General features: G+C 33.6%; 1 protein-coding gene and 1 long non-coding RNA gene across 2 annotated transcripts; both read left to right on the top strand.

The window, feature by feature from the left end:
* The first annotated feature begins 996 nt into the window (after positions 1-996).
* LOC107804633 (uncharacterized) lies at positions 997-3650 on the top strand. The gene is made up of 2 exons (XM_016628552.2): positions 997-1298; positions 1604-3650. Exon 2 carries the CDS (start codon positions 1743-1745, stop codon positions 2829-2831), a length of 1089 nt encoding a protein of 362 aa, XP_016484038.1. The 5' UTR covers positions 997-1298; positions 1604-1742; the 3' UTR covers positions 2832-3650.
* A 541-nt stretch (positions 3651-4191) lies between these two features.
* Positions 4192-11407, top strand: LOC142179481 (uncharacterized). Its single transcript, XR_012707723.1, has 3 exons — positions 4192-4765; positions 9995-10794; positions 10884-11407. It is a non-coding gene; the product is annotated as an uncharacterized LOC142179481 (long non-coding RNA).
* The last annotated feature ends 5359 nt before the right edge of the window (positions 11408-16766 follow it).

The raw sequence follows: 16766 nt of genomic DNA, 5'->3' as shown, positions 1-16766 counted from the left end.
TGGTAAAGGGTATATATTTAGGTAGTAGTTGAATAACATTACCCCTAACGTATGTCAGGAATCAATACGGAGGGTTTAAAGGTGGGATTAGAAATAACGAAAACTTGGTGCGATCTTAGTGAGCGGTGAATTAGTGCCAGCTAGCGTAGTTTGAAAGAATATGTCTAGTAAATTTTGGTTGTTTCCATAAAAAAAAATTATTAGTTTGAGTTGACTTAGAAATTTGGCAAGTCCTTACAAATATTTATCTTTGTTTCCATAAAAAAAAATTATTAGTTTGAGTTGACTTAGAAATTTGGCAAGTCCTTACAAATATTTATCTTTGTTTCCATAAAAAAAAATTATTAGTTTGAGTTGACTTAGAAATTTGGCAAGTCCTTACAAATATTTATCTTTGTTTCCATAAAAAAAAATTATTAGTTTGAGTTGACTTAGAAATTTGGCAAGTCCTTACAAATATTTATCTTTGTTTCCATAAAAAAAAATTATTAGTTTGAGTTGACTTAGAGCCCGTTTGGACATAAGAAATTTTTTTCTTTATTCCAAAAAATATTTTACTTTCTTCTGAAATCAGCGTTTGTTCATAAAATTTTCAATTTTCACTTGAAGATGCGTTTTGAAAATTTACGAAAATTTAAAAAACTCCAAAAACCTATTTTTCAAAATTTTCACTCAAATCACTCAGAAAATATAAAAAACAATACAAAATTATATTAATGTCAAAAAACAACTCAAAATTTCAAATATCATTTTCACCTGAAATTTTTTTTCACCTTTAAAATTCTTATGTCCACTTAAACAGAAGTGTTAAAAGCAGATTAGGTGAACCAATTATGGAGTGAGCAAAGCTTGCTGACTTCACACAATGATAGGTAAGCCACTTAGGAATTTGTCGCAATACTTCTTTCTACATAGGATAATATATAGTACTACTACTATATAGGAAACGGAGTGTGTGTTGTTTGGATGTATGAACCGACCAGCTGACTTCTCCTTCGGACCGGACTTGTCAAACTCACATAAGTTAACTATGATTGGATCTTCGAAACAGTACCTTCAGCAACCAATCCCCCACCCATCCGTCTCTCACCACTCACTACGACACACCTGTAAAAACGCACGTGTCATTGACTCACTTCAGAAGCTTCGGAAAAGACAACGTTCTAAAGCCCTAAATTTTTTCCCTCTTTTCTTTTCTGCCCTTTTCTTCGTCGAAGCTCGATCACCTACTGATCTTGCTCTTCCGATTCTCAAAATTCAACCCTTGTTTCCTAAAATTCGCTACTTCATTAGCTCAGGTCAGTTTTCTTTTTCTTTAATTTTACTTATTTCAATGTCATTGAGATATTGTTGGGTTCATGTTTTTTCTGATCGCGATTACGCTTATGGGTATTGAAGTTGTTAATTTCACTTGGGATGTAGTAAATTTTTTTGTCTTAGCATTGTTATTTATTTTTTCTTACTGTTTCTTGCATAATTGAATGTCAATTTTAGGATATCTCTCTGTTCTTTATTGTTACCTAATTTGCGATTTGTGGAATTATCAAGGTTATAGATTCTTAAGGTATTGAGCTTGGTTCTTATTTTTTGAATTTTCTCGCAGAATTTAATTGCCGGATATATTGAGCAAATACCTGGAGCTTGCCTGCTAAATTAGCTTTGTTACTGGGAAATTGGGTAGAGTTGCTTTTAATTTTATGGATTTCATATGATATTTCTCATTATTTGAGCGTATCTGTTCGATGGTTATAATGAATTCGGGAGTCAAAATGCCGGAAAATCGGCATTGCCCCCGAGTTGACACTTACGAGCTGAAACTTCGGATTGAAAGGAAAATTGGTCAGCAGAAGGCAGAGAAATATTATTCTCTGTTAAGCAAATACTTAAGTCTAAAGATGAGTAAATCAGAGTTTGATAAGTGTTGTTTTGTTTTATTCGGGAGAGAGAATATCTGCCTTCATAATGCGCTTATCCGAGGAATTATAAGAAACGCCTGTACTGCTAAGACGCCTCCACCAAAGGATGGCACAATGGAGGCTTCCTTTAATGCAAAAGTGCCAAATGGATATCAAAGGGGTAGTCTTCAGTCACTGTGCAGGGATGTATTTCCTCAGTCTCCTAGAAAGGGGAGAACTCCTATCCTTCGTGATCGCAAATCTAGGGATCGGCCAAGTCCTCTGGGTCCTCATGGGAAGACCCATTCTGCTGCTTGTGAAGATTTTCCACCAAAAGTACTGGAACAACAAAGTGCTACCGAGCTTTTGTCCTTTGGTAGTAAGCCTCCAGTTGAAGGCAACTCCGTGGAAGAGGGAGAAGAGGTTGAGCAGGCTGCTGGAAGCCCCGGTATTCATAGTAGAAGTCCTGTAACAGCTCCCCTTGGCATCTCTCTGAATGCTAAGGGAACAAGGAAAGTATTATATCATGGGTCTGCTCCTTTACATGATACGGGAACCTGTTACAGCAGTGGTGAGTTGCCCGATACCAGCTTGCTAATGAAAAGATTGGAAGAAAAGTTGGAGACAGAAGGGTTGAAGATGTCGACTGACTGCGTAAATGTGTTGAACAATGGGCTCGAAGTATTCTTGAAGCGATTAATCAAGCCTTGTTTGGACTTAGCAGGCTCAAAGTCACAACAAAAGCACATCCATCACCAAGCTGTTTCAGTTTCAAATATGACAAGGACAATAAGATATAACCAAAAACCAAGTGATCTCTTTTCTGTTTCAATGTTAGATTTTCGCACGGCAATGGAGTTGAATCCTAGGATGCTAGGGGAGGATTGGCCAACACAGCTTGAGAAGGTTTCAGTGCGTTCGTTTGAAAGTCTATGATTGATTAGGGCACTGATTTGGGTGTGACGTGACTTTGAGTCCATAAAGTGATGACTCATGTTGTGATTCTATTAGCAGGTCTAACAGTAATGCTGACACAAGTTATACAAGCAGTAGTAAAGCATCTGCATGGTTTAAAGCTACGGAAAATTTTGGATCATGGTTGCTAGGTTGTATATATACCTCAGAGCTGATTATTTCTGAATTGAGAGTTGTTACCTAGTGAAGTAGCAAGATATCAACACCTGTAAGATTGTAGTCATTACAAATAGAGTTAAGTGGGCTTTGTCAATTATTATCTATAGCTGTTCATGTCATTGATGTTGTTAATAAAGATTATTTTTTGAGGATCTAGGGACTCACTTATCTTTATCCTTTCCCCTTCTCCATATAAGAATAATATAGAAAAAGGAAAGAAGAATAATTAATAAAAGAGAAGAAAAAATGCATCAGTCATATACTGTATTGTTTTTCATAGTAAATTTTATGGTACCTTTTATTCAACGAACAATACATACCTTTTATGTGAAGGAGAACAGTACACATACCTCTTCTCTTTTTGTTTCCAATATGGATATTTGTTGTTCAAATGGATCAACAACCATGACATCTATGATACTGAAGAATACGGGAAGTTTCTGAAAAGCAAACTGCAGGGGAAGAGTTAAAGAAAGTGTCGAGCAGACTCTACTGAGCTATTAATCTGCTATTCCCATCAACTAAGACAGCTTAGTTGATGACTACAATATGTAAGTTAAGGAAATGGTTCCTTGCTGTATTTAACCTTTTACTATTGAAATGCAGTTTGCTGAGTGAAAAGATGATCAAGTCTTTTAGCAGGTAGAAGTCCATAGGCATTTCCAATTGTCTGCTACAGTTCTTTTTATAGTGGTTGAATATAACCAACCTGATAACTCTTGCTCCTCCTATGTTACTCTTCTGGAAACTCCACTAGCTGCCCAACAACAACAACAAACTCAGTGTATTCCCACAAGTGGGGTCTGGGACGAGCTGCACGATTTACAATAATTGAAGGTACATGGAGCAAGCTTCAGGTTGATTGAGTTGAACAGTTGGGTTGAGCACAAGTAGCAATAGATGATGAAATAGGAAAAGGTAATAAATGATATTGCACTTGTACTACGATTGTATAGCATCTGGCTCTATCTCTCTCTTTGTATAGAGGAAATATTCTGACAGTGGGATACCGTTTAAAAGCTCATGTAAGCAATTAAATATATGGTTTTATGGCAGAACCATTATTTATATAAACTAAAACCAATAGTTAACTGATTTTTCAAATGTGACATGCTTGAATTGCTTAAATATTCTAAAACGGAATGATTGAATCATAAATTATTCCAAAGAAATAAAAGATTTAGTATCATTTTACAGTTATGAGATATAACTGCAACATATTCTCTGTGAACTGTCTAAAGCAGGAAGTGAAAAGTCTGTCATCACTCTTTCAAGTTCTGTGGTTGATGTCTCATCTTCTAGATTATCTCCATTTCTTCTATTTTTTCAAAGCTTTCCAAGAGCATCATTACACCAGCCTCAGTAAGACCCATTGTCCTTTTTGCACAGGTTAATGTGCGCGGACACCATCGATATCAAAACGACTACAAAATGGTTCATACTGGGGAAACTCTTTCTATTCAGTATATGTTTCTGCTAGTCTGTCCTCTTACATGTAGCGGCCTTAGTCAAATTTTTACCATCGTGTTCTTGCTGCAATCTGCTCGTGTTGAAATAGGAGTGCAGAGTTGAATAGCGAGAGAAGTGCAAGCTGGTGGATATAATGCTGGATATTAGGAGTAGAAAAAGGCAAGTGATTATCATGGATAGTGAGGCCAAGACCCAAGAGTCAAATTCTGAAGCTAAATATTGGTGGAGCTGTTGCTATATGGAAGCCAGGATGGGGCGGACACAAGGTATGTATAATCGACTGGTTCAAATTAAAAGCATGAATGTGTGTGTGTGAACTTTCGCTAAAATTTTGACAAATATTAAAATCTTAACCTATAGTTGAAAAAGTGCATTGGGTCCAGCAATAAGAACATAAAAGATAAATCCATCACATTTAAAATCCTGAATCCGCCTCTGTTTGCATCAAGCCATCCTTTTGAAGACGAAATCAGCACAATGACTTTGAAGGGGGAAAGGATAGGGGTGAACTTAAGAAGAAATGAACTGTTTAACTTATTTGAGGGTCAAATGCCTGTTCTGACTGAAAAAGCAGGCTCATTAATGCTCTTGGAATATCATTAAATGTTATGCCTTATCTGGAGTTTCACATTCCATGATGTTAATTCAGTGACATATCTCTATTCAAAACGAGGAAAGAAGGAAAAAGCTTTGAATAATTGAGAACATTCATTAAAAAGGTGTCCAGCAGGATACCTATGAAAAAAATGAAAATGCGAGCATTTACCGCTAGGTCAGATTTGAAATATACTAAGTCCAGTGTCCTGTTCTTCCAGTAGCTTTCTACAAAGAGGCATATTTCTCTAAGATTCAAGTCCTCTTCATTCATGATCACAGATTTTGCTAATTTAAAATACTGGTATACGCTGATACTTATTAGTAGGGGTGTTCAAAACCAAACCGAAAACCAAACCGAAACCGAAGCTTAATGGCTTATTGGTATCAGGTTAACGGTTTAACGGACGGGGAACGGATTGAAATTTTTTTATTAACGGCTTATCGGTTTGAGGGCGGATTATTCAATTTTCTTAACGGATAATCCATTAACCCGTTAAGAATATATATATTTATTAAATCCAATCCAAGCGAATAATCAAAAACCCTTCTTCCTCCAGTACTCTATCAAAGTGAATTAGAATAAAAGAAAGCCAAATAAAAGGAGTCATCTAACTGTGACAAAAGACAAAATTTGCTGTCTGAAACAAGATAACAACGCCAGTTACACCACTGCTTCATCAACTTTGCCTGGGTTTTAAGGCATCCTAGAATTCTAAGCATGACGAACATTTGTTTTAACAACGGCCAAATGGAAATCTTTCGCATGGACTAAGGCCAATGTGCATAAACATAAATAAGATTCTAGATAGATGATTTACCCATCACGTTGTCTCTTCTGCTTCGTCCCTCTTAGTACGTCGACCACTTATTTAAACATACAGAGACTAAATTTTATTTTATTTTGATTGAATTAGGCCGATAAACTGCCCGATAAGAGCTAAACCGATACCGATCCGCCTGATATCTTATCGGGTAGCTAGCGTATTAATACATTTAAAAGCCGACAACCGATAAGCCAAACCGTTAAGAGTAAATAATCGCTCAATCCGTTCGATAAGCAGCCCTACTTATTAGAATGACCTTCTAGTTTGAGAACCTCCATTTCCTTCGGCAGTGTTTGGCAAAAAAAAAAAAAAAAAAAAAAGGGGGGGGGGGGGGGGGGGGGGGGGAATGAGAATTGTTTCATCTAATGGAGATGGACTTGAAAGGAGTATTCAGGATTGTTTTATCATATACTCATATTGCAAGATAACATGATATTAGGAGAATATACAGAGTTGATGAACGTTTTCTATGCTATCATTGTCACTAAACTGTATTTGTAAATTAATTTTGGAAACAATAGAATAATATATAAACAGAAAATGTAAACGAAATAAAAGTTAATCTGAGCCCATTGAATTCACAGTGTTTCCTTAAGGAAATTAATCCCCTCCTAGTATCCAATGTTATGGATTATTTCCTCCCAGAATAGAACGAATTACACACTGGTGTAGTGGTACTTCAAACTCCAGTATTTCAGCGAATACAAAGTTCGGTAGCAAATTATACTTACTGTTGCTTTCTTGAAGTTAAAACAATGCAGAAGGAGGAGAACTTAGAAAATCGTATGGAAAATCTGAGAGAATGAACTTGTATTTATAGTCAATGTTGGGCTGAAAACTGAAGAGGTGCAACTCTTCAGAATGGATGTTTATGCAAAACGGTCATAACATAAATGGCTAATTTATGCAATAATAAATCGGGAATTGAAAAGGGAGGTTAATTTTCAGTTACACAACCGAAAAACTGAAAACGGATAACGGATAACAGAAAAACGTTTAATATTCCGTTGGATTTAATATTAATATTAATATTTTGTTATTAAAACGGATATTTAATAACATTTATGTTAATATTTACTATTAACGAATAAATTTCATCCAAAAAATTAATCAATCAATTGATCAAATCTGAAGTCGAAGCTGAGCACGTGACGACAACGGCACAAGGCTTGTCTTCTTCTCAACTCTTTAAGAGCTAGAAGAAGAGCAATTGCTTATATACCCATCAAAAACCTCTTCCTCTTCCAATAGAGGACAATGTCCCTTTGTCAAGGGGAAACATAAAATTTCACATAAAAATTTCATTTCCCTCCATTTCTCATTCACCATCTTTTAAGCCATATTAATGCTTAAAAACCCAACAATCATATATGTGCCGTTTATATAAAACGGCAAATGGCTAAATATACCCCTCTATTTTCAAAAATGGTCTAAGAATACTCTTCGTTATACTATTGGGTTATCTATACCCCTACTGTCATACTTTGGAACAAAAATACTCCTATTTTGGATGGAGTGCCACGTGGTAGCACCAGATTAAAACGGTCAATTTTTTTTTTTACCCAACCTGTTTAAAAAAAAACACACAACCCAACCCCTATTTTTATTTTTCTCAGTTTTTTTTAAAATTTCAGTTTTTTGAAAAAAGAAAATATTTTGTCAAAAACGAAAATATTTTTTTCAGTTTTTACAAATTAGTTTTTCCAGTTTTTACAAAAAAAAATGCTTTAAAAAAACTGAAAAAAAAAATATTTTTCAAAAACTAAAATATTTTGTTGAAAATATTTTTTTCAGTTTTTAAAAAACGAAAATATTTTGTTAAAAAAAAGATTTTTTTTTCAGTTTACAAAAAAAAGTTTCAGTTTTCACAATTTTTTTCAATTTTTACAAAAAAAAAATGCTTCAAAAAACTGGAAAAAAATGAAAAAAAAAAGTTTTTTGTAAAAACTGAAAATAAAATAAAAGAACACTTTCCTAAATTAGTGGACTACAGGTGCATTAGTTTAAAAAAAAATTATTTTGCAACTTTTTTTAAAAGTTTTACAAAAAGAAAATTCTTTACAAAACTGAAAAATGAAAATAGGGGCGGGTTGTGGATTTTTTTTTATAATGGGTCGGGTAAAAAAAAGAAATGGATCGTTTTAATCTGGTGCTGTCACGTGGTACTCCATCCAAAATGGGGGTATTTTTGTTCCAAAGTATGACGGTAGGGGTATAGATAATCCAATAGTATAACGAGGGGTATTCTTAGACCATTTTCGAAAGTACAAGGGTATATTTGGCCCTTTGCCGTATATAAAATATGAGAGTCTGAAACTTAAATAGTGCCCTTTTGGGCAAAAAATACCTTTCTACTATTAAAAAAAAGTTACATAAGTACATAAAATGCAGTATAATACTGCATTTTATTTTAACGGAAAGTTAGTCATTAAAGTTAAACGCAGTACTATACTCCGATTTATTAAAAAAAAATTTTTTTAAGGAAAACGCAGTACAATATTGCGTTTCCCTTAAACACACTATTGTACTGCGTTTCCCTATTAAAATTGGGCCCACCTTATAACTATGCCATAAATGCCTATATTTAATTAAAGGAAAACGCAGTACAATACTGCGTTTAAGGGAAATGCAGTATTGTACTGCGTTTTCCTTTAATAAAATATAGGGCCCTTCTTCTTCCCCAAGATAACGACTCCATTAAAAAAACTCCCCCTCCTCACTGCTGGTCCCCCCCACCCCCGGTCAAATTTTAAAAAAAAATTGGGCCCCACCCGTCACCCAAAAAGCAAAGAGTGTAGGTCCCGCAAACAACACAAACAACACAAGCTTTGGATTCCTTCTTTCAGGTTCAAAAATTCGATTTGAATCTATTTCAAAAATTTTAAATCGAGGTATTTCGATTTTGTTTATGTCGAAACTCGTATAGTACATACATATTTGTATTGTTGAATGTGTTTCCATGTTAATTTGTGTTATGTTTGTGTTTAAATTTGTATCTTATTTATACCCGGATTGATTTATTAGCTTTGGGACAAAAAATAGTTAAAACTTGATAAATAATTTTTATTGTTAATGTTATGTTTTTATTTGCTTAAATAATAAATAAATATTATTTTTTTAGTTTTGTTGTTCATATGTATGTTATGTTTGTTGTTTTTATATGTAATAGTGGCCTTTTAGCATAGTAAAATATAGAGCCTTATGGCATAGTAAAATATATAGCCTTTTAGCGTAGTAAAATGTAGAGTCTTTTAGCGTAGAGTCTCTGTAGTTTAAGTATGTAGTAACTGGAACTCATAGATAATTACCCATTCCAATTCAATAATTAATTATTTAATTTATTAAATTAACAAAATTGTAAAAATGCTGAAATTGACACGCATAATAATTAAGGATAACTTGGTGCTACCGGGCCTCAAATATCGAGTCTGGAACCCATACATAATTATTCAGTCCAATTCAATAATTTTTAATTTAATTCCTTAAACTAACAAAATTCTAAAAATGTTGAAATTAACACGCATAATAATTAAGGATAACTTGGTGCTACCGGGCCTCAAATATCGAGCCTGGAACCCATAGATAATTACTCAGTCCAATTTTAAAAATAATTATTTAATTTATTAAATTAACAAAATTCTAAAAATGTTGAAATTGACACACATAATAATTAAGGATAACTTGGTGCTACCGGACCTCAAATATCGAGCCTGGAACGCATAGATAATTACTCATTCCAATTTTAAAAATAATTATTTAATTTATTAAACTAACAAATTCTAAAAATGTTGAAATTAACACACATAATAATTAAGGATAACTTGGTGCTACCGAGCCTCAAATATCGACCCTGGAACCCATAGATAATTACAAAGTCCAATTTTAAAAATAATTATTTAATTTATTAAACTAACAAAATTCTAATGTTGAAATTGACACACATAATAATTAAGGATAACTTTGTACTACCGGGCCTCAAATATCGAGCCTAGAACCCATAGATAATTACTCAATCCAATTTTAAAAATAATTATTTAATTTATTAAACTAACACACACAATTAATTTTCTTTAGATTATAGTAGACGACATGGACTTTCCGCCTGCGCATCCTGGACCAGCCGAGGATCAGCTATTAGTGTTGCAGGGCGACCATAGGTCCTCCTTTGTATGGGAGGGACATCTATCGGATCAGCCTCTCCGCGCCAGGAGACCTGACGATTTGTGGGACTTCATGGTGCAACATTATTTCCATGCCCGCGTAGTCGGGCGCCTACAGGCTACGGGCTTCTATACGATTTTTCGGATTGGGCAGATGCAGCTTGATTGGTCTCTCATCACGGCCTTGGTAGAGCGGTGGCGACCAGAGACGCACACTTTTCACTTGCCCACTAGAGAGGCCACCATCACGTTGGAGGATGTTTAGGTTTTGTGCGGGCTGCGCGCAGATGGACGGGCCGTTGCACTGCCCCAGTACATTAGATCCATGATGTGTGGACATTATTTGGATATAATGGGGCAGTATACTGGTTACAGACCTCAGGGTGACGCTGTACAAAGAGGGGGCAGTCGCATTGCTTTGTCAGCCATCAGAGATCATATGACGTTTTTGCACCCAGACATTACCGGCGAGACGGAGGATCTCCATATTGAGCAGTACACGAGGTTGGCGCTGCTCCTGCTTTTCGGAGGTGTCTTGTTCCCGAACACTTCGGGAAGTTTAGTGAGTATGCGCTTTCTCCATCATCTGCAGTAGATAAATGATTTACCCCTGTACAGCTGGGGTGCTGCTGTTCTCGCATACCTGTATAGGAGCATGTGTCGGGCGAGCATGCTTTGCCAGGTGGACATATTGGTTTTCCGCCCCTTTTACAGGTGACAACATTTTCGAATACTCTGTTCATTACTCCGAATTCTATATGGTCGAAATGACTCTTAAATTTTATGTCAACCTTTTATCTTAGGTTTGGGCCTGGCAGCGGATCATGCCGTTGCAGCCACCTCTACCACCACTAGAGCCCGGTGAGGCTCATCCATTTCTCCCTCTAGCTTCTAGGTGGGTTCTCCGGCATGGGAACTACCGAGGAACCGATGTTCATCATAATCTCCCCCTTGTCAGGGATGTGTTAGATATGCTGGTGGCCGGACAGGTAAATATGTACTTACACTTACTTGTTATAAATTGAGTTGTGTTGCGCATACTCACTTTTATGTTATTTTTGGTAGTTCATCTGGATGCCATACAACGACGAGTTGCTAGCTCGGTTGCCCGATTATTGCTCAGTCGACCGACTGCTTTGGAGCACCTCCGTCCCGATAAAGAGATTGTTGAGACATTTCTTAAAGAGAAACTTTGGTTTTATGAAAATATTTGCTATAGGTTAAGCACAAAAAATAACTAGAATGCGCTCGTTATTTATAGGCAAGATTTCACATAAAACGTAGTATTATACCACGTTTTACATACACATAAAACGTAGTATTATAGCACGTTTTACATATTAAATTTTTCTGCAAGAAAACAGCTTTTTTCACATGGTTTTCAGCTTTTTCAGAACGACAAGACAACTCAAAAAAATGTAGTATTATACCGCGTTTTACATATAATTTTTTTTTTAATTTTTAGATTGGTCTTCCTTAGTAACGCCAATAAGTTGAATATTTGAACAATTCTATGAAGAAAATACTACATTATGTAAATAATGACAACAATTCTATTTTAACAACAATGTTTATTGTAACAGAATTTGAACAACAATTTTATTTTAACATGACAACACAAACACAAACATAGCAAACCTAAAGATACACATAACAAAAAACAAACAGTACAACTAATGAAAACACTTGACAAGGGAAACATAAAGATACACTACTACGCTTAACACGTACAAGCCACTGTTTAGTCACGATTGGCTACTACTCTCTTCTCCAACCACTTGAGTTGGTCTTCCAGCTTTTTTTTTCTTCTTCCACCTCCTTGAGTTTCGCATTCAACTCCTCAATTTCTTGGTTGGTTCGACAATCTCTTTCCCATTGCCTCGTACACAAATTATGAAAATCATAAATTCTCTCTTTGTAGTATTTCTGCTCACATGGTTCATCCATCCATACCTCAAAATCACATGTAGGCTCGTCGGGTTGCCTATCAAACTTTTTCATACACGCCCAGTAGCGGCGTCCACCTTCTTCCCACCAATTGTACAAACTGCATTTTTCTCCGCAATAACACCTTGGGACATAAAAGGGGTTGTTGAGACATTTCTTAAAGAGAAACTTTGGTTTTATGGAAATATTTACTATTGGTTATTGTTAAGCACAGAAAATAACTAGAATGCGCCCGTTATTTATAGGCAAAATTTCACATAAAACGTAGTATTATACCACGCTTTACATATTAAATTTCTCTGAAACGAAACTGCTTTTTTCCATGGTTTTCAACTTTTTCAGAACGACAAGATAACTCAATAAAATGCAGTACAATACCACGTTTTATGTATTTGAATTATTGTTATGTCAGTTATCCGCAGAACACTTATTGGTGGGCCCAAAAATCAGAGTAAAACGCATTATAATAATACGTTTCAGTGTAAGACGCAGTATAATATTGCATTTTACACTAAAAATTAATTCTCTGCAGTCCTGCAGAAGTGGGCCCAAATATTATAGGGAAATGCAGTACAATATTGCGTTTAAGTTAAACACAGTATTGTACTGCATTTTCCTAAAAAAATTAAGTTTTTAATAAATCCGTTAAAGTAAAACGCAGTATTATATTGCATTTTATATATTTATGTAACTTTTTTTTCAACAGTAGAAACATATTTTGTGCCAATTTTGGCACTATTTAAGTTTCGGACTCTAAAATATGACGTAAAAAGACTGATGTGAACTTTTGGTATGAACCTATACTGTGCTATAAGATTATGATAATACATGATCGCGATGTATATGGAATCTGGAACTATTTTGTATACAATTCCAAAGCCAATTAGTTAATTTGAAGTCTTGTTAGAAGTCTTGGTAAGATAGTGTGCACTTGCGTGTGCTTAGATTATTATGTTGAAAAAGTCTAATAAGTATGTCCAGTTATAATTGTATATCAACGATATCACATCACTACCGAGTCCGAAACCTAAATGGCAACTTTTTGAACTCAAAATACATTTTTTACAGTTTTAAAAAAAAAGTTACTTTTCTACCTAAAGCGCGATATTATATTGCGTTTTACTTTAATGAAATTTTAGCCGTTAAAATAAAATATAGTATAATACCACATTTTACATATAATGCAGTATTATACTGCATTTTGTTTTGCCCAACATCCTAGGCCACAAAAACAGTATTCTTGGGTAAAGGTTTGGTGATAGTTTCGAGAATCATAAAGAAATTATATACTCACTCTCTTCCAATTTATGTGAACCTGTTTGACTGAGCACGACATTTAATAAAAAATAAGACTTTTGAAATTTGTGGTCCTAAACAACTCAAAAAGGGGTCCACAGTATTTATTTGGTTATAAAAGCTTCTCACTAAGGATAGAATTGGGAATTTAAGCTAAATTATTTCCAAATTTTGAAAGAGGTCATTCTTTGGGAACGGACCAAAAAAAATTAAGTTCACACAAACCGGAACGGAGGGAGTAAAATAACAAAAACTAAACGGTAAAAATCTATTAAAAATTCAGAAAATTGATTTCTTGAAATTGATGCCCTTTTAGTCAGTAGAGTCAGGTCTTCTCTCATAAAATACTTGTACTACATATAATATACATTACTCTAAAGCTGCAAAAATACAGTTTGAATTAGTGTTATTAAAATAATGTAAACTTTTTTTTAAAAAACTACAAGAAAAAATTATAAGGAGTCGTTTGGTAGGATATATAAGGAAAAATAATGTGTGTGCGTTATTTTATACCACAAATTAAAATGTATTTAATGGGCACAGAATTTAAGGAAAAAAATAAAGTTAAGTCCGGGGAATGTAACGTGATTTCTACTATGGCATGTTTTTCTTTGTAGCTATATAATAATATTTTTTCTTATAGTTTTTTTTTTTAAAAAATTACATTATTTTAATAACACTAATTCAAACTGTATTTTTGCAGCTTTAGAGTAACTAGTCTTAGGGTACGCGTTTTGCGCGTGAGCCGTAACTCGATGGATACACAATTTTAAAAAATCACATAAATATTATTAAACAATATATTTGAGTTACAGAATACAAATTAAAGAAAAAATATAAGTTCTTGAGAATGATGAATATTGTTCCTATTTAGCTAGATCAATAGAAGAATAAATTTTACCATGTAGAAATCCTCTGATGCCTCTTTTGTATTTTGAAATACCAAATATTAGGAAAATAATTAGATGACTATTCATAAATATTAGAAAAATAATTAAATAACTATTTTATCTAGTGCGAACTCTATTTTTAAAGGGTAAAAAGCACGAACAATATTTCACTAAAGCCAACCTCATATCGATAATTAAATATATAATTTTTAAAATTATGTAAAATATTATTAAATAATTTTTTTGACTTATAAAGTAAAAACTAAAAAAAATTATAATAATTATGAAAATAACAAACGCTAATCTCATTTAGCTAATTTAATTTTAAAAAATTCTGGCCACAAAAATCCTCAGACCTTATTGTGACTTATATCGGAATATCTTATGAAAATTATTATTTTTTTGACTTAATACATAAAAAATAACATAAAATTTTTATCAAGATTTTTCAAACAACACAAATAAATAATTTGAATCTTTTAAACTTATGGAAATTAAAAAGTTGGCCTTATAGCTCTTAAAAATTTGATAAGCAACAGTACAAAGTCTAGAAATGACTATAAAATGACTAACCTTAATATTTTATAATAAATAATTAAATATATAAATGATATGTATGAAATTATCATTTGTTCGAATAACTGAAAAAAGGAATAATGGTAGTTCGTTTAGAATGGTGTTTGTCCAAAAGTTATGTTTTCGTTCTTTGGTTAACGAAGCAAATTTCAACCTATGCTAAACCTTAAGTTGTCTTTACCTTAAAAAAGGAAATATTTTGTTTTGATTCTTAGTGTTTATAGTATAGGTGAGTCGTAACTGTAGACAATAAATTTGCATCGAGAAAATAAAATCAAGACCGAAAAATATCGCAACAATCGTAGTATTTTATTTCAAATATTTGAGTGTTACAATCTCTATGATTCCTCTGATTCTATTTTTCTAGTATAAATTCAAGGGCCTTTGAGCTTGATCTTGAATTGTGATTTGATTTATCCGTCACGAACACTTTGATTGTTGCCACAAATTTTATCACAAACAAGTAGCCTTGATCTTGAACGCCTTGTATTTGATTTGACTTCGTTCTTGATCTTGAATACTTGAATTGTTCTTCGTTCTTGAGCTTGAACTTGATTGCTTGAAGCTTGAAACTTGTAGAGAAATTTGCGGCGTTTGATCCACGAGCTCTCTCTTGCTTCTTGTTATAACTTCTGGTGTCTTTTTTGAGTTATGAAGACCCCTATTTATAGTTGTGAAAGGGAAGAGTTATGATAAGAACAAACTCTTTCCGACCAATCAAATTGAAGTGTGACATGACTGTATTTGATTGGTCAGAACATGTCACTTGCACACGTGGCGCGATTTCATTGGCCTTTTAGCGTGACTGGACATGCCTTGTCATTTTGACACGTGGCATGATCCTATTGGCTCTTCCGCTTGACTTGGCGCGCCACGTCATTTGACACGTGGCACCAAACTGGGACTCTAGGAGATGACATTTTGGGCTTAATGAAGTGGGTTCATCACTTTAGCCCAATTAAATGGGCTAGCCCAATGGATTAAGACTTATTTATTTAATCCATATATATTGGACTTATATAACTAATTCAATTATATTAGCCCAATAATATTTATTTGGACTAGCATATTAAAATATAGTCCATATTATTTTATCGATTTAAATTCGATAAAATTTTAATGCTTACAGTAACTACTAAATATTAGGACTAATTAATTACATAAAATTTTAAATAAAGAAAGATTTTGATATGCAATTTTTTTTATTGATTTCAAAGTCCTAAAATTTAGGAAAATAATAAAATAACTATTTTGTCTAATGTATAATTAATTTTTTAAAGAATAACAAAGGCGAACGATATTTTGTTGAGGACTTTCGTGCTATTAATATAGTATAGATGTATATTATATGTAGTACAAGTATTTTATGAGAGAAGACCTGACTCTACTGACTAAAAGGGCATCAATTTCAAGAAATCAATTTTCTGAATTTTTAATAGATTTTTACCGTTTAGTTTTTTTATTTTATATAATTTCTTTATGATTCTCGAGACTATCACCAAACCTTTACCCAAGAATACTGTTTATGTGGCCTAGGATGTTAGGGCAACACAAAACGCAGTATAATACTGTTATATGTAAAACGTGTTATTATATTGCGTTTTATTTTAACGTCTAAAATTTCGTTAAAGTAAAATATAGTATAATACTACGTTTTAGATAGAAAATTAATTTTGTTTTTTAAACTGTACAAATATATTTTGAATCAGAAAAAATTGTCATTTAGGTTTCGGACTCCTCTCTAGCGTGGGAACAAAAAGATACACGTTAACTGAGGAACTGTGCGCTTTATCCTGCTCTTGAAAAGGTCACAAATTTAAATTTAATTAGACATTTCTTCTCTGACTGTAGAGCCCGTTATGAGTAAAGTTAATTGTGAATAGCGAAGGCTGTGCTTGGGGCCATCAACAGTGGCCTAATTATCTTTAGTAACACAGTGGTGTTCAAACTTGCTAAAAGAATTGAATAATAATGATC

This window comes from Nicotiana tabacum, chromosome 3 (assembly GCF_000715075.1).
Source record: "Nicotiana tabacum cultivar K326 chromosome 3, ASM71507v2, whole genome shotgun sequence".
Classification (NCBI taxonomy): Eukaryota; Viridiplantae; Streptophyta; class Magnoliopsida; order Solanales; family Solanaceae; genus Nicotiana; species Nicotiana tabacum.
This window is presented reverse-complemented; position numbering and strand designations above follow the sequence as displayed.

Bases quoted from the DNA above. Each gene is read 5' to 3' on its own strand.
- LOC107804633 (XM_016628552.2), top strand. From the start codon at position 1,743: ATGGTTATAATGAATTCGGGAGTCAAAATGCCGGAAAATCGGCATTGC.